This window comes from Dendrobates tinctorius, unplaced genomic scaffold (genome assembly GCF_039654945.1).
Source record: "Dendrobates tinctorius isolate UK_male_01 unplaced genomic scaffold, ASM3965494v1 ptg000116l, whole genome shotgun sequence".
NCBI classification, from domain to species: domain Eukaryota; kingdom Metazoa; phylum Chordata; class Amphibia; order Anura; family Dendrobatidae; genus Dendrobates; species Dendrobates tinctorius.
This window is the reverse complement of record NW_027361784.1, coordinates 22,663,294-22,682,529: the sequence shown is the minus strand read 5'-3', so window position 1 is coordinate 22,682,529 and position 19,236 is coordinate 22,663,294. Positions and strand designations below refer to the sequence as shown.

Below are 19,236 nucleotides of genomic sequence, written 5' to 3'. Positions count from 1 at the left end.
GAAGATGGTTAAAATTAATTGAAGGAGCCAAATACAGGACCATTCTTGAAGAAAACCTGTTGGAGTCTGCAAAAGACCTGAGACTGGGACGGGAGATTTGTCTTCTAACAAGACAATGATCCCAAACATAAAGCAAACTCTACAATGGAATGGTTCACAAATAAACGTATCCAGGTGATAGAATGGCCAAGTCAAAGTCCAGACCTGAATCCAATCAAGAATCTGTGGAAAGAGCTGAAAACTGCTGTTCACAAACGATCTCCATCAAACCTCACTGAGCTCGAGCTGTTTGCCAAGGAAGAATTTCAGTCTCTCGATGTACAAAACTGATAGAGACACACCCCAAGCGACTGCAGCTGTAATCGCAGCAAAAGGAGGCGCAACAAAGTATTAAGTTAAAGGGGCCGAATAATATTGCATGCCCCACTTTTCAGTTTTTGAATTTCCACAAAAATTTAAAATAACCAATAAATTTCGTTCAACTTCACAATTGTGTCCCACTTGTTGTTGATTCTTCACCAAAAATTTACATTTAGTATCTTTATGTTTGAAGCATGATATGTGGGAAAAGGTTGAAAAGTTCCAGGGGGCTGAATACTTTCACAAGGCACTGTATATGGTGGATCCTGTGTTATCTACTGTATATAGAGGTGTTATCAGTCATTGTACAGGAGGAGGTGAGCTGTGACCTCAGCTATTGTATATGGTGGAGCCGCTGTTATCGTCTCTTAACAGTGTAATCCTACTGATTGAGAATTTAAAAAATTCTTCTGTACAGAACTGGATGTAAGAGCCTGATATTAGCCCTAGTTGCCAATGTGAAAAGTACAAGATTTGTTATTTTTAATATACAGTAGCTGGTAATATGGGAAATTTAAAAAAAAATAAAAGGAGCATTTAACATAAAATAATTTGTTAAACAATAGTTTGTAGTTTCCTTTTAAGATGGGACATTTTTGTCTATATATAGCAAGAAAATAATATTGATCTTCTAATGAAGAAAATTATATGCAGCATTTTAGATGGAACTACTAAGTGTGACCACAACCTTCCGCCCAATCATTCACGGCTTTAGTAAATAATAAGACATTGGAACTTGTAACAAACTTTTATTTGTCTTTACAAAAAATAATGGAAATTGGTTTACAATAAATTACCCTCGTTTTCACTTCTGGTCAGTTCAGCACCTGGTACAGAAAAATAGTAAGTGACGGTATACAAATTTATTGCACAAGTGACCACGAAGCTATAAAAAGTCTAGATACAATATAAAAGTTATTTAAATTACTACAAATAACAAAAGGTATCAATATGGGAAAAACTAAAATAATCCATAACATCACTACAAGCAGTCGAAAAATCAATCAGTTGTACATAAATCTCTGGTTATACAAATGGTCTATGGGAATTTGGTGTGTTTGGGTGGAAACATTTTGCCAATGTTATGTCTAGATAGGAGATGATGGTGACAAAGGCGAGGAGCAGCAGGAATATTGCTGTGGTTGAATGTTGCGCTGGTCACTACATGAGGTTGATGAGTATATTGCTACTAACAGTATGGGACCCTACAAAAAGGTTTTTGGTTTATAATAAAGTTCCAACATGGCGATCGCGAGAATAATAAGACAATGACTGTCCATGGTGGCTCGGGGAATGTAATGTTGCCTTTGTATGAGTCTAGCCCAAGCACATAATGAATGCCATACTTTGGTTATCAGATATTAAACTTGATCACATTATGCTCTATGTCAAGAGAACCAATTACCCATCTCATGAGCAATTTTCTTGAGGTTATGGAAATGGTCTTCAGAACTATATAGGTAAGAGTCCCGACATATAACTCATTTCAGGGAATATAATAATGAATTTGAGCCTTAGGGTTCATTTCTAATCTCCCCCCCCCCCCCAAATAAACACACACTAGGACTATCCTTCAACTCCTTACTATCGACCCGGGAGATCCAAAATTGTCATGTCCTTCAGACATGAATCTGATACCCATGGAGGTCTGTAGTCTTCTCAAGACCCCCTAAATTGCCTGATTCCACAATCTTCTTACATATTTGAGAAAGACTTGAAATTTTCGTTAGTGGGCAGCTATTCGTGCAAATGATAACAAGGGTCACCATTGGCCCGAACAATATCCCACTAATGAATGTCTATCTCAAGTATGTAAGAACAATGTGAGATCAAGAGATTGAAAGACTAATGGTCTCACACACATCAGATGCCCAGTTTCCTCAAAAATAAGAAGACCATAGTTACCATAGGCACAAATAACTTTCCGATACCAAATGTCTCGTCTATCTCAAGTAATTAAGAACAATGTATGATTGGGCATATTCAGAGATCATGAGAAGACTAAAGGCCCGCGTGCACATTGGCTTCAAGTTGGCCAAACTTGACTTTGTTCGGCTTGACCAGCTGACTTTACCTGCCATACAATGTTGAGGGAAAGAAGAATGGATCACCTAGAACTTCACTTTCTTGTGTTCATTCATTAGCTAAGGCTCCTGTTTTGCATTCTTGACCACACCAGCTATCTAAGGTTTACATTCATCTTAATCGATTTTGATGCTAGGTGTTTTCAGTCAAAAGTGTGCTCTTCAAATTTAATAAGTTTAAATTAGTTTTTGGGTTAGGTCAAAAGAAATCTGAGACTCTGAACCTCAAGCGTTCCTTTGGTTCTCAATCCTCATTAGTCGATGCTGTTTACTGTACAATCGGCATAAAGAAGATGATGAGACTAGTGCCTTTTTTGTTTTTAGAGTCCTGGGGCATTTACCACCAAAATTTGAGGGTTCAAGTGGTCCAACGCCATGTTTATTACAGTATGTTTAGCTTATTCTAACTGTTGTCTATTGCTACATCCATATTACAGGACTCTGAGCAGAAGAGAAAGGATTGCTTTTAGCTTTGGTGTCACAGTATATATTGATTACAAAAAACAGACATTCGAAATTACAATTTATGTAAACAATTTCCATGAAGACAGAACATTTCTTATGTACAATATATTGTAGACAATGCTTGATGACTGTCCCGCCACGGAAGAATGAGTTACATACTCAATGAGTCCTACTTAGCCATCCTGAAGAGCTTTCAAGGATTTGGATGGTTTTTTCAAAATACTTCTGGCCCTGCGACTAATCCCAGGTGATCTCACCTCCACCGAATCCTCCTCTTGGACCTGTGTAAACTCCTGTTGGTGGTAGCCAGGATGGGAGTAGGCATCAGGGTAGGGCATTTGGTATCCACCATACGGATCTTCTCTGTCGTCGTCATCATCATAAGGACTTCCTGGGCCATAGGATTCAGGGCTTCCTTGGCCAGGTTCACCGCCATATCCACCTTGACCCGCCACCACCACGAGTGTATAATTGATTAAATACATATACAACAGGGTATAAATAAAACCCTAAACATGACAACAGGGCCTAGATGCTATACAAGGGTTTAAATACTGTACCTTTATTTACAACAAGGAACAATTAATACGAACAAGACAAAAAAAAACACTTAACCAGGAAACCGTCACCAGGAACGTGTAATCGACCACAGACATTTACATCAATGAAGTGAACAATGTCACAGTATCTTGGTTTCTTTCAGCTCTGGGCTGTCCCAAGCAATGTACATGTGATACTGCTTGATATGCAGCTAATGGAAGCGGAAGGAGAAACCTCCATGGAGCGTTATCCTCTCGTCTTCATCACTTAGTGAATGTTTTTTGTGGGGTTTTAATGACAAGTTCTTTACTGTCTAGTTTTACGGACTATTTTCCATTTGGTGATTTTGAGCCAATTGGCAATGCCGAGTTGTACCACAAACGGTCGTGCTCTTCAAGGCTGGTAGTCATTGTAAGGTATCAAGCCTTCTCATTGGATATGTGTAAAATTGTGTAAAATGAGACATTTGGAGAGGAATAAAAGAGGAAAAAAAACACAAATGTCAGTACATAAATATTACACCAAGAGACAAATGCAAACCAACAATGAACAAGGATTTACACTGATACGATGCATTGGCATTTTTAGGGAGATATGTCTAAACTAAGGTGCATGGCGATTGGAATCACCTGCTGGTGAGATCAGTGGTGGTCCCTCAAATTGGACCTACTAATCTAGCCTTTACATAAATAAGCTGACATTGTGCAAATGGATTCGCAAGATCCGGTCCAACAGCCAGGTCAGTAATCTTTGGCCATTTGTTGGAAGCCCCGAGAACCGCTTCTTACCCGACAACATCCTTATTTTGATTAACCTGTGTGGTCCAGCATCGTTGCGGCGAGACACGTGATGTCGCAAAAGGCTTACTAGTTAGAAGAGCTGTGGATACTGGGAGGTAGGAACCGGCTCTGATAAATGACTTGGCCACTGGACTGGGTGCTGCGAATAAGTCCACACCATCTCCAGTGATAAATGCTTAGGGTGCAACAGGATACGGCCATCAGTTTTTTTTGGCATGGCTTATGGGTAAACTCACAATGAGTTTTTTGAATGTGGAAACATTTTCATCAGTTTTCTCCTCTATAAGCTCTATTTCTACTTTGCAATTGACTCTGAGCTGGTGGGTGGTGATTAGCTGCTATGAGGACTGCCATACTCGATAGACACAGACACGAGAGATTACTACCCTTCAGTCTTTAGAGAAGCAGAAGCATAAAGGACAATTAAAGCAATACTGAGCTGTGTAGAAGTGATTCCAGCTCTGGAATAAGATAAAAGACTTATGAGAAAGCTCAGCATCACCATCTTTATGTGTCTGGCTCTGCCTGTTTTCTCACTGTGTTCCCTTCATGTAATGGGGCTGTGTAATCAGACACCTCACTATACTAGCAGACAGAGATGAGCTATTTTCTTTTAAGAGTGTATAACAACTTCAGTGGGGGGGAGGGAAGAAGTGTCTTATAAATGGAGAAAGAAGTAGATTTTTCTGATTAAAATATATTACAAAGTTTTTTTTTTTATATTGGCATGTATTAATTCTGTAAAGTGTTTTGAAGGTACAGTCCCCTTTTCAGCAATCTCATAGGAATGTCAATAGCTCTTTGACCAATACACAGTGACAAACACAGCGACGCAGACAAAACTGCACAAAAACACGATGACGAAATCATGCAAATCTCTGTTTGCAATGTCATGTTTGGTTAATATGTGACATTTCGAGGGAATATTCAGTTACAGATTTGTATGACGGGTACTGTACATTTTTCAGGAATTTGCACTTATTCTGGCACAGCAAACGGTAATTTTCTATTCGATGTCATCGCATAATAAGTAGAAAGATATTCAGCATGAGATTAAAAATGATAGTTGAGCGAAAGTAAGTAAAGGTAGTGGGTGAAACTTACAAAAGTCAGAAAAAGATGTGCTAATGAATGGCTCCCAAGAGGTATAAAATGTGCCGTTTTTAGCAAAAAAAAATTTTGCAGCAATTTTTAAAAAATACAATTTACCAGAATTTTTAGCAGTCAAGATAACATCTATCCATTGGAAAAGTTCTACAATAATCATTAGAGCTCACCATATCCAGCACAAGAAGAGGCATCGCAATATCCTGGTGGCCCGGGAGGTCCCGATGGACCAAGATTTCCTTGTGGACCTGGCAATCCACGTTGTCCCGGTTGCCCGACAGGTCCTTGGTTTCCAGTTCGACCTTCTCCTGGGGGTCCTGTTAGAAGAAGCTCATAAGTTTTCAAAGAAGTATTCAAAAAGAAAATTCCTTACATGGAACTAATGTTCATTAGACTAAATTCTGCATTGTAAGATCTGGAATACAAAATTTCTGTTGGGAACAAAAGGTAAAAGAATTCTTGAGATGTTATAGCCCGTGGGAAGTAATAATGTATAGATGGGATTTCTAAATCTTGGCAATGTTACAGTTCTCCTTTTGGCTAGCTGGCACAACTTGTAGGATATTCTATACATTTCTATCACAGCGTTTTCAGACAATGAAGGGCTGTTGCATTGAATATTTTTACCTGGAGGTCCCTGGGGACCTCGTGGGCCTTGAGTTCCGACTCCTGAGTTTCCCCTTTCTCCTTTTTCACCAGGTAGACCTATTGTGAGATAATAAAAAATAAATAAATTTTTAGTTATTGGACGAAGCTTTGATTAGACAATTACAGTGATTGGAGTGAACAAGGTCCACACTAAGTCACCACGGAAGAAGGGTCAAAAGTAGCGAGCAGTTGGCTTCAAGAGCAAGAAATCTTTTCGGTTCTTAAACTGGATCCAACCAGTGGCCACGTCTAGATCATGGTTGAATGTGTATGGTTTTGGATTCTACGACTGTGGCTAATTGTAAGGGGTCCATCTGCTAGGGGCCCCTGTTATCAACGGTAGGCAACCACCACAAGTACTATAATCACTAGAACTATAGAATTTGTGAATCCTTGGGTTTAGAGAATAGACCATAAAATAGGCCACTTATTTAATAATCCATTACCCCAAGCTACAATCCACCGGCAAACATCCTGAAATACACTGTCTCCATTAGGGTATGTGCCCTGCCATGGTCAGAAACCGGCAGTACTTTGGACGCCGCACATGTCCGCTCCGTCCAAAGCGCTGCTGGATTTTGAACACAATGTGTTCATTGAACCATGTGAAATCACTGCGTCCCAATATATTGCCCTGGTGATATTTATCTTGCGGAGACTGAGCGTCTTCGCAAGATAAATAGACATGCTGCATTCGGGAAAAATGCGCCGCATATGCGTGTATGCAGGGAAGCAGGAGGCGTCCCTGCACGCAAAGTGGAGATGTGATTTTCACTACATTTTGGCTGCTGCGGGTTGGACGCTGCAGATATACGTAGCGTCCAACCCACAGCGTTTACTGATTGTGGGAACATACCCTTAGTGATGAGCAAACATGCTCGGATAAGACCCATTACTCCACTTGTGCATTCACATTTCCCATTAGTTCTAATACCGGTCACCTTCCCTGACGCTCTCTGCTTGTTCAATGCCTGGACAGTGTAGCATTTACAGGACACACTTCTATAGAAAAGAGAAAACTGTGTCCCCTGCACCCATAATGTGAATGAACAGAACAGAATTGACTGGCGAAAGAAGCATCATGTAATATCCAGGACAATATACTGTGTGCAGTGTTGCTTAGTATTAGGTCACGTTCACACATTCAGTATTTTACATCAGTATTTGTAAGCCAAAGCCAGGAGTGGGTGAAAAATACAGAAGCGGTGACGTGTTTCTATTATACTTTTCCTCTGATTGTTCCACTCCTGATTTTGGCATATAAATACTGATGTAAAATACGGACCAAATACTGAACATGTGAACGTGGCTTTAGATGTTGCTTCAAGCTCAACATGCTACATCCATTCCTCCCTTGTCCAAATCCATCCTGACCCAACCATATTCTATGAACAGAATTTACCTCTTTCTCCGGGTGCTCCTGGGCCTCCAGGACTTCCGGGAAATCCTGATGCTCCAGGTGATCCCATTTCTCCTGGTGTTCCTGGAGAACCTTGTCGGCCAGGTGGCCCTGGCGGTCCTGGGATGCTCCTAACAGACACGGACTGACTTGGTATTTGGTTCAGGAGTGAGTTGAATCTTGACATGTGACCTACCAAAAAAAATGAATCAGTGATCTAAACCAGGACAGGAATCTGCACTGCTGTTCAGCAGGTTATATGCATTTCTAATATTTATGACGGTGGTGCCATCAAACCCATACTCAACAGGGGGGTTAAAAGAGACAGTTGTGTGCACTCACCTAAAGGCAATATTATTTCCTTTGGAGCACGTAACCATATATTAATTCTGCATGACTTATAGCTTGCAATTATGTAACTTATGTCTCTAGTGACCAAACTATTGCTACTTCCGAGCATAAAAGTCCTCTCCTGCAGAGAAAAGCATCCATAGGTCCATGGCAGAGCTGTAGGAATCATGGTGGACACCACAGTCACCTTAGGTTGACCTTTCATAAAGTCAACAATGAAGACCACACTATGCCCTTCACTGAATGCCACCATGTTACTGCCAACTAGACTGTTTGGTCTGATTGGTCATCACAGTTATGTTTATCATCTTAAAATCTGACCAGACCCTGAAGAAGGACTGGAGATCAACACCTTTGCCATGTCAGGCTCGAGTGGACACCATATAGTCACTTCCCACTCAGGATCTGATATACGTTTACTCAAGATGATAAATGAGGCATCGATTCGCACACGGCAATAATGTCTGAAGGTTAAGCCAAGGTTTAGATACTCACTCTGGATGATCTGCTCACACACTTGCCGAGCAATGACGCGCACCATGTTCTGGGACTGGGTGTCGCCCTGCAGTAAGAACAACACAAAGCCATATGAAGAGCATTGTGACGCATCGTCCCGGCCTAAACATTTAACAGACCAAATATTCAGTATAATCTTAAATCTCAAAATTCCCCAGATCTGTATCCGATCATCTGCCTAATATGGAAGTTGATGTCTTGACTACATAATTTTTGGTTTTAATGTTATGGCTGATTGCTGTAGATTTGTCCCCTTTTATACATAGTTTGCAGCTGCATGTCCGGAGGAAATTATATTGATGACATATTTAGGAATTACTTACTCTTTCTCCTCTTTCCCCTTTTGTCCCTGGAAGACCCTAAAATAAGGAAAAAAAATGTTAATATGATAATTAATCCTGTGGATTAACACCTTGTAATTTTTAGTTACAGCACTCTGTGCTGATTAATTTATTAATTTGCATATATACATGTGGTTGTAGCTGGGTCCCACTGGTTACTGCCAGTTCTGAGTTGATGGCACTGCTGTACATCTTCCGTTTGCGAAGAAAAGTAAGCATGATGTGTCCTTTATCTGCTACATTAAGTTTCTTTGGCCGACCACTTAGTCTATGGTCCTCATCCTCACCATTTCATGGTGCTTCTTCAAAAGATCTTGAACATCTCATCGTAAAATACCTGTCTACGTTGACATTTTTGTGCACCTAAGGCCTCTTTCACACATCAGGTTTTAGCCGTCAGGCGCGATCCGGCGCTTTTGACAAAAACCGGATCCGGCGAAATGCAATGCCGGATCCGGTTTCCCCCCCATTGACTTGCATTTGCGCCGGATCGCGCCGGATGGCCATGCGTTTCATCCGGTTTTCGCCGGATCCGGCATTGTCTCAATTCGGCGTCTGGAAAAAACGGCTACTGTAACGTTTTTTGTCTCCGGCGAAAAAGCCGGACACGCCGGATCCGGCGCGTCCGGCTTTTTCACACAATGAAAGCCTATGAGCGCCGCAATGCGCCGGATCCGGTATTTTTGGTCTGAGCATGCTCAGTAGCTCTGCCCACAAGACATATATATAAAAGCAAGACAGTGGGACCCTCAGCCACACCCAACATGGCACCCAAGACAGCAACCAGGCGCAGGACAAGGCAGGAGACATCTGCAGCAGCACCATCAGCACCACCACCACCCCAAATGGAGCAGCATGCTGAACAACGGGAGTGGAGTCCAGCAGCAGATGAGAGACGGTAATTATCAAATCCCCCATTCCTCCAAACTAGGGCCATGGAATATCAAGATATTCATTGCCCCTTTGTTTCTCTTTATTCAACAGCCGCCCAAGAGATGCAGCAGCAGCAGCACTGGAAGCACTTGCAGCAGCAGTACCACCACCCACAGGCATGGAGTCTGGCCAGCCGGAAGACAGTACATCTTCTGGGAGCCCTCCCTCGCATCGTCAGCGTTTGACGGTAAGTTTTTATTTCCAAAATCCATCATCTCTGTAATATATGTCTATTCATTGCCTTTTATTTCAAAACAGGAATCACAAGATGAAGAGGAGCTCCCAGAAGAAGAAGGAAGGGGTGGACAGACACCTGGAGTGGGCTCACAATTGGTAAGTTTTTTGCATCAAACGCAGAAACACAACATCACACTACACACAACACATAGAAAACAATGTTCTGCAGACCACACACAGCAAACAAATGCCTACATCCAAAGACATAACATTTTTTGTTTTCTTCTCTAGTCTTCCCAATCTGGTGCTTGGCCAAGAGGTCCTCGCAGTGCCTCCCAGGGTCGTCGGCGACAGCAACGCGGCGGTCACCAGCGTGTAAGTATAAATATTTTTGCTTTGTTTTTTTGCACTTTTTATTTCATTTCTTTTGTGGAGGCTAATTATGTTATTTTTGTCTTTTTCTTTAACAGCCTTCACAGCGTGCTCCCGACTCTGATGTGAGGATGGAGGAATCGATGTGGACCACCTCATCGATCTCGTCAGAGAAAGGGAGCCGCTCTGGAATATGGCTGACCGCCGCCACGCTGACCTGATCGTTACCCGACGACTCTGGGAGGAAATCTGTTCGCTCCTTGTGGACCGCTGGGAGGACCTCGATGCTCGGGCCCAGATTAAAGAGCGTAAGTATATACAGTACCGGTTGCTTGATTTAAACCAGTGTTTCCCGAACTCCAGTCCTCGTGGTCCCCACGGATCATGTGTTCAGGATTTCTATTTACTATGGAAATCCTGAAAACATGACCCCTGGGGACCATGAGGACTGGAGTTTGGGAAACACTGATGTTGTATACTAACCACTCCTTTCTCGTTTCAGGGAACAGAATTGTGAAGCGGTGGCGGTCTGTGAGGGATCGTTTCAAGAAGGAGTTCAATAAAGAGATGCGGGCCCCGAGTGGATCTGGAGGACGCAGGAGCAAGTACAAGTACGCACGAGCCCTGTCGTTCCTCCGGGAAACAATGCTCACCAGAAGGTAAATATTACACACCACATGTGAAAAAAAATGTTAGATGTAACTTTTTTTTTTCAGCCAGGGCCATGCCATGTCACTATTTTAATTGTTTTTTTTTCTCTTTATTCCACAGCACGGTGAGCAGCACTCGGGAGCCTGCACGATTGGACCCTTCTGAGGCGATCCCTGAGGAGACCGGCACCGAGGGACACTTCGACCGCCCCGGTACATCTGCACCTTCCCAGCCTTCCCACACATTCGACCCATCTGTCCCATCCACCCGCACAGGAGCATCGTGGCCGCCTACATTACATGAAGCTGCTGGTGAGGAGATCGCTTTCCCTTTACCCCACCCTTCTGCCCCTGCCGCCTCTAGTACACCTGCGGGTACTGGGCGGCAGCGGCAGAGGGGTCAGGAAAAGACTTATGCGCCAGAGTTCTTGCATCTGAATGCATCTTTCCAGAACTGTCTAAAAGTCTTGTCAGAGCAAATCTCCGCAGGCTTTCAGCAGATCAACTCCAGCATTCTGGAGGTGAAGACACTTCTGCAAACCATGCATTCAGAAGCAAGATCTTCGCCAAACCACACATTTTTCAGGTCTGTTGTGGAGCGCATGGAAACGCTATCTCCTACCCAGCAGATGCATGTAATGCATTCGTGCCACGGTGCTCTCCAGCACGTTACCTCCCAACCTCCTCCTCCCACCCCAGTAGTTCCTCCACCTGCACCCCCTCCAGCCACTTTCCATCCTCCCCCTCCTATTACATCTGCACCCCCTCCAGCCACTTTCCATCCTCCCCCTCCTATTACATCTGCACCCCCTCCAGCCACTTTCCATCCTCCCCCTCCTATTACATACCAGCAACCTCCCCAGTACCAGCAACCTCCCCAGTACCAGCAACCTCCCCAGTACCAGCAACCTCCCCAGTACCAGACATCTCCCCACTTCCAGCAACCTGCCCCATACCAAACTCCTTCCCCATACAACTTGCCATCAACATCATCTGCTCCTACAGTCCCTGCCCAACCCTCCACTCCACCGCCCACCACCTCTTCTGCCTCCCACATGTCCACCCATTCTGTAGCTTTTTCCACACCTTCACCTCTAACTGTTCCTTCCCCACCACGATCCCAGTCCTCTCTCCACACTCCCATTGTCGAAGTGTCCCGCAGCCCCTCCAGCAGTATTTCCACCCCACACTACACAGATTTATGATGTGTTTTGTAATAAAAATGCCCAGTTGGTTTCAAACCTTTATTAAAAAAGTTTTTTTAACTTTAAAAACAGTTTACAAAAAAAAAATATTTTAAATAAAAGTTAAATTATCGTTTACACTGGTTGTCTGTCATTTCTTTCTGCGGCGAAATATGTTTAAAAAAAAGGTTAAATACAGGGTATTTAAAAGGTACAAAGGTATTCAAAACCAGGTATATAACTGTGGGTAAATTTTAGCTTTTTGCCACAGTTGTGTTCCTGGTTGTGTTTGAAGCAAAGAATTTCACCTGAAAAGTTGTGTTTATTGTTGGTGATTTCCTAACAATGTACACAACTTTTGTTAAAAGGTGAAATACTTTGCATAAAACACAACCAGGTACACACCTGTGGCCTAAAGCTAAAAATAGTAAGACCATGACAAGATAGCCAACTTTGGTTGGCAAAGGTATATACTGTTGGTACAGAAGGTACACAAGTTTGGTTAAGGGCACAAATCTTTCACACTCTGTCATCCTGCCAGTGTACTCTGCCTTGAGGTGACATAAAGTATAGTGCAAAATTGTCCCTCATTACTGAAACCGTCACAGAACTTCTAGTGGTAATGTCATGGTAATCTTGCAAGGTGGTTTCTTCAGAGGTGTCCTCAATGGAAATGGGTTCCTTGCAGATAACAAAATTGTGGAGTACCACGCAAGCTTTGATCACCTCGTCCACAGTTTCTGTCTTGAGGTTGATCGCAGTCAATAGGACCCGCCATTTGGCTGTCAGAATACCAAAGGTACATTCAACCATTCTTCTTGCTCTTGTGAGGCGGTAATTAAAAATGTGTTTTGTTCTTGTCAGTCCTCTGCTAGAGTACGGTTTCAAAAGGTGTTCTGACAGCTGGAAGGCTTCATCCCCTACACAGACAAATGGCATAGGTGGACCAGATGTTTGCGGCAGCGGTCTAGGGGGTGGGAACTGGAAGGTGTTTCCATACAGTTTACGCCCCATGGCAGACAGTTTGAAAACTTGAGTCATTGGAGCGGCCATAGGCCCCAATATCAACAGCAATAAATTTGTATTCCGCGTCAGCGATGGCCATGAGGACAATTGAAAAATATTTCTTGTAATTGAAATATTCCGATCCCGATCCGGCTGGCTTTACAATGCGGATATGTTTCCTGTCCACAGCGCCCAAGCAGTTGGGAAACTGACATATCTGTTGAAACTTTTCTGAAATTTCAATCCACCTCTCTGTTGTGGGCTCTGGTAAAAACTCTTCAGCTAAGGAGTCCCACAGTGCACGGCATGTGTACTTCACAATTCCAGATATGGTGGAAATCCCGAGTCTGTACTGGAAATGCAGTGACGAAAGGGATTCTCCAGTTGCAAGAAATCTGTGGGGAATTAAAAAACAATCAATTAGTTTTAAATCACGGCATTACATACCAAAACTGACCTATAACACTTGGAGATACAAATTACCACCAACAAGATTGCAGTGAAAGTGTGCTCTGATGCGATCACATCCAATAAATGTGGCTTACCTTAAAGTCACCATCAGACGCTCTGCGGGTGAAACAGAGAAGCGGCAATAGGTGTCCGCTTTTCTTATGAGGTGTGCAATGCGCTCCACCAAGTAATCAAAATTCTCCATTTTCATCCGAACATATCCAAAAAAATTTCTCCGGGTTTCGTCTAAGGTCCATGCAGAGTGTAGAATAGACCCCACGCGTCATTCTCTTGGCTGTGATGGGGTGGATCCACAAACGTCGTCTACGATGCCTGATGCGCTGCTGTCTCGCTCTCTCCTTCTCCAGAACAATCACCCTCAAACGATTCGCCTCCGCTGTAAAATCCGCCAAATTCTTCAAAATATTTCCAATGACAACATCCATCTTCGCCAGTAACTTGCTCTTCTCTCCAACCTGCACTTTCTCCTCTACAACCTGTCAAAGAAGGGCTGTAGGAACATGGTATATATAGTTTTCCAGTAGCCAATCCCGTTCGGAAGGCCACAAGGGGTGTTTTTAAAAACCGGATCCGGCGTAATCCGTCGAAAAACGGATAGAAAAACGGATGAACTGGATGAGACGGATCCGGTTTTGTCTGTCAAGAACAAGACGGATCTGGCAGAAAACCGGATCCGTCACATCCGGTTTTACAAAACATTTGCCGGATCCGGCGTTCCGGCACGACGCCGGATCGCGCCTGACGCCGAAAACCTGATGTGTGAAAGTAGCCTAAAGTGGGCATTCCTGGACCCACCTTGGTGCTGGAGTTTTCTGGCAGGGGCCATCTTGGGCAGCCATGCATCTGATGTCCAGATTCCGCAGGAACAAGACAGGCAACTCCACACTGGATCCCTTGCTGATGGGAGTGGATCACCCCAGTGGGCACAGGCTCCTTGGTAAATGCAGGTCCATAAGTCTTAAACAGACTTAGTTCTCTGTTCCAATATCAGCCACCATTACAGTTTCCTGAAAACATGACTGATTCCAGGAAAACCGCACTACTGTGTCCATGATTAGTTATCAGTTAACCAGCAACAACAGCCTCACTAGGATTAAAGCGCATACAGGACCAATGGCGATCTGAGTCCAAATCTGCCTCTAAACATCACTAACAATACAGGAATAAACCAAGCAATAATGTGTTGCTGATTACCTGATAACTGATCATGGACACAGTAGTGCAGTTTTCCTGGAATCAGTCATGTTATCAGGAAACTGTCTGTAATGAGATTGGAATACAGAATTAAGCCTGTTTAAGACTTATGGACCTGCATTTGCCAAGGAGCCTGTGCCCACTGGGGGGATCCACTCCCATCAGCGAGGGATCCAACCAGTGAGGAGTTGCCTGTCTTGTTCCTGTGGAATCTGGACATCAGATGCATGGCTACTTTGACATTTTTACCTGGGAGAGACCTTGCTGATGCAGTATAACTGCCTGGTTCTCGTTATGCTCAGTCTTCGTCATGGTGTCTGACCTGTGACATGAAACGGTCTTCCAAAACCTTACCTTTGTGGCAGTTTGGCTGTTTCTCACCCAGTTTTAAAGAGAACCTGTCATGTCCAATAATGCTATTAGCCTGCAGATATAGGATTAATCTGCAGGTTAATAGCGTTATGAAGATGCTCGGCCGTAGTACTGAAAGTGCAGCATCCATGAGAAATTGAACTTTAATTTTCCTTGGGGCCACCGGCTTTCAGTCATGCAGACATGACCAATGCAATTATAGTCAGTGATCACAGCACTGAGAGCGGAAGCTATAAACATGTCCCTGCACTGACTGATAGCTCGGTGTACACTGATAGACTGCTGACCTGGCTGTCAGTCAGTGCTGGGGTATGGTTACATCCGCAGCTCTGTGCTGTGAGTACTAACTGTAACTGCTCTGGGCATACTTGCATGACTGAAAGCCCACAACTCCTGGGAGAAAAAAAAAAACTAATTTTAATCCATGTGCTGCACTTTCAGTACTGCGACCAGGCACCTACAACTTGCAGATCTAGGGTTAATCTGCATCTCTTCACTGACGCACTGCTGAGCCAGCTGTCAGTCAGTATCAGCTGCCGCTCTCAGTGCTGTGAGCACTGACTGTAATTGCTTCAGTTATGCCTACATGACTGAAAGCTGGCAGCACCTGGGTGAAATAAAGTTAATTTTCTCCATGTGCTGCACTTTCTGTACTGCAGCTGGACATTTACATAACGCTATTAACCTGCAGATTAACCCCTTAACAGCATTATTGGACCTGACAGGATCCTTTTTAAGCCTCCCACACAGCCGTTTCTGTTTCAGTTAATGACTGTTTCAAACTACATATGAAAATGATGATGATTAAACCTGTTTGGTATAATTGGTTACTCATACATCAGGATAATCCTACAAAATTGCTGACTTTGTGCAAGTGTACCTAGAAGAAATGATGATGTTGTGAAGGCAAAGTGCAGTGGCACCAAAATTGGATGCAATTTAGATTTCTCTTTTGTTCAGTCACTTTGCATTTTGTTAATTAAAAAAACTATTAACACTTCTATCCTCCAAATATTCTCCAAATCTTGACGACCTGTGTACAGATTGCCACCACTAGAAGTATTAAACTCTATATTGGCACAGTATGTAGCAAGCCCTGAGGCGCCCCCTGAAGGTGGATGCAGTCAGACAAAACTTTATTATGTAACTATTATTTAGCTCTGATCCTGCTAATGATATATTAATAAATTACTCAGCACTGAAATACAGAAACATGACAGCATTTTAAGGGATACCCCTCTTGAATTTCAGAGACTTTTGGTAACTCCGTACTAGACTTCTATCAGGAATTACACCTTTATAGTGCTTAAAGGGCAGTTTAATATTTAATCTAAATTCACAGTGACTGGTCATTAGAGTGGGATTAACGGATATAGCCGAGCAATCAGTCGCATGCCCCGACACTAACAGCCAACTCTTCACGGATGCACTGCCGAGCTGGCTGTCAGTCAGTGCTGTGGCATCATCAGCCTCTGTTACCACACTGAAACATGTGTAACTTTGTACTGATCTCTGCTCGCCTTACTTGCCCTGTTCTCTTCTTAGAGTGTGCACTAACAGTGCACTCTTTTGCTGACTCATCACTTTTCACTAGAGCCTATGAGGGAGCACACTGTCACTGTGCACTAAAAAGAATATCGCACAGTGAGAAGGAAGCTCTACTAGGCATACATTGGAATTGACAAACAATGCATGCACAGTAAAGCAGGGACTAATCCAGTCCCTGAAAGGGATATCACTGATGACTCTGTTTCGGGGTGGTCACTGCTGCAGCCTCTGCCCCCTGATAAAATTCTGTTTCAGTATCACAGCATGCACTGGGGATTCTCAAACGAAGTGTCATCAAAACGGAAGTGGATAAAAAAAAAAAATAAAGCCGTTAGCTAGAGTAGAGAGGGAACAATAGGGACTTTTTAATTAAAGTGCATTGCAAAAAGCGATTAGATTATTACAATAAATTGATAGACATGTATGATTAAAATCAATATTGGTTTCGGACCACCCTTTAAGTAACTCTGTAATAGACTTCTATCAGGAATCACACGTACAGCTCTTAAAGAACAAATTGACGAAATTCACACTGACTGATTAGAATTGGACCGAAGGATATAGGCGACCCAGCATATTAATGAATGTAGTGGTTGCCATGTATTCGCACTATTGCTCTATTCACGCAAGGGATTTTGTGACCCATAATCGGCCCCAATAGTTGGACCCCTAGAAATCATACTTTTATCACATATCTTCTTGTGAAAAAGTGATAAATGATTTCAGAGGAAGAAACCCTTTCTGGCACTTATCTGCACCTCGTCCCCTCTGTCCTCAGCTCCTGTACCCCTGCAGCTTCATCCCCTCTGTCCTCAGCTCCTGTACCCCTGCAGCCTCGTCCCCCATTTTCAGCTCCTGTACCCCTGCAGCCTTGTCCCCTCTGTTCTCAGCTCCTGTACCCCTGCAGCCTCGTCCCCCATTTTCAGCTCCTGTACCCCTGCAGCCTTGTCCCCTCTGTTCTCAGCTCCTGTACCCCTGCAGCCTCGTCCCCTCTGTCCTCAGCACCTGTACCCCTGCAGCCTCATCCCCTCTGTCCTCAGCTCCTGTACCCCTGCAGTCTCATCCCCTCTGTCCTCAGCTCCTGTACCCCTGCATCCTCGTCCCCCATTTTCAGCTCCTGTACCCCTGCAGCCTTGTCCCCTCTGTTCTCAGCTCCTGTACCCCTACAGCCTTGTCCCCTCTGTCCTCAGCACCTGTACCCCTGCAGCCTCGTCCTCTCTGTCCTCAGCACCTGTACCCCTGCAGCCTCGTCCCCTCTGTCCTCAGCTCCTGTACCCCTGCAGCCTCATCCCCTCTGTCCTCAGCTCCTGTACCCCTGTAGCCTTGTCCCCCATTTTCAGCTCCTGTATCCCTGCAGCCTCGTCCCCTCTGTCCTCAGCTCCTGTACCCCTGCAGTCTTATCCCCTCTGTCCTCAGCTCCTGTACCCCTGCAGCCTCGTCCCCCATTTTCAGCTCCTGTACCCCTGCAGCCTTGTCCCCTTTGTTCTCAGCTCCTGTACCCCTACAGCCTCGTCCCCTCTGTTCTCAGCACCTGTACCACTGCAGCCTCGTCCCCTCTGTCCTCAGCTCCTGTACCCCTGCAGCCTCGTCCCCCATTTTCAGCTCCTGTACCCCTGCAGCCTTGTCCCCTCTGTTCTCAGCAGCCTCATCCCCTCTGTCCTCTGCACCTGTATCCCTGCAGCCTCGTCCCCTCTGTCCTCAGCACCTGTACCCCTCTGTCCTCAGCACCTGTACCCCTGCAGCCTCGTCCCCTCTGTCCTCAGCACCTCTACCCCTCTGTCCTCAGCACCTGTACCCCTGCAGCCTCGTCCCCTCTGTCCTCAGCACCTGTACCCCTGCAGCCTCGTCCCCTCTGTCCTCAGCACCTGTACCCCTCTGTCCTCAGCACCTGTACCCCTGCAGCCTCGTCCCCTCTGTCCTCAGCACCTCTACCCCTGCAGCTTCGTCCCCTCTGTCCTCAGCTCCTGTACCTCTGCAATCTCGTCCTTTCTGTCCTCAGCTCCTGTACCCCTGCAGCCTCGTCCCTTCTGTCCTCAGCTCCTGTACCCCTGCACCCTCGTCCTTTCTGTCCTCAGCTCAGCTCCTGTACCCCTGCAACCTCGTCCCCCATTTTCAGCACCTGTACCCCTGCAGCTTCGTCCCCTCTGTAATCTCGTCCTTTCTGTCCTCAGCTCAGCTCCTGTACCCCTGCACCCTCGTCCCTTCTGTCCTCAGCTCCTGTACCCCTGCACCCTCGTCCCTTCTGTCCTCAGCTCCTGTACCCCTGCAGCCTCGTCCTTTCTGTCCTCAGCTCAGCTCCTGTACCCCTGCAGCCTCGTCCTTTCTGTCCTCAGCTCAGCTCCTGTACCCCTGCAGCCTCGTCCCCTCTGTCCTCAGCTCCTGTACACCTGCAGCCTCGTCCCCCATTTTCAGCACCTGTACCCCTGCAGCTTCGTCCCCTCTGTAATCTCGTCCTTTCTGTCCTCAGCTCAGCTCCTGTACCCCTGCGGTCACCTAATGCATCATTTTTGCACATGAATATACATTTAGTAGAAGATTTGCACCTTAACACATCATGAATTCTTGCAGAATACCAGCACTGTCTCCGTCATGTGTGATTTATTACATCGTAGTAGTTAGGTTTTTTTCCCCACAAGTCATTATGAATGATGTGTTTTGTACATTTTGCATGAACACATCATGGCTCCTCCAGCAGTTGCTTCGTGTCATGGCTGTCGTC

At 44.6% G+C, this 19,236-nt stretch overlaps 1 protein-coding gene across 5 annotated transcripts in view; it reads right to left on the bottom strand.

The window, feature by feature from the left end:
• Positions 1-3,450: 3,450 nt before the first annotated feature.
• The window catches only part of COL14A1 (collagen type XIV alpha 1 chain), a 166,334-nt gene continuing 150,548 nt past the window's right edge, over positions 3,451-19,236 (bottom strand). For all 5 annotated transcript variants that reach the window (XM_073590265.1, XM_073590268.1, XM_073590266.1 and 2 more), the window contains 6 exons: positions 8,594-8,629; positions 8,250-8,316; positions 7,407-7,595; positions 5,984-6,061; positions 5,527-5,673; positions 3,451-3,874 (listed from right to left, as the gene is read on the bottom strand). In XM_073590265.1, the coding sequence (XP_073446366.1) occupies positions 3,843-3,874; positions 5,527-5,673; positions 5,984-6,061; positions 7,407-7,595; positions 8,250-8,316; positions 8,594-8,629 (549 nt within the window). In that variant the 3' untranslated portion in view covers positions 3,451-3,842. The remainder of the gene's footprint in view (positions 3,875-5,526; positions 5,674-5,983; positions 6,062-7,406; positions 7,596-8,249; positions 8,317-8,593; positions 8,630-19,236) is intronic.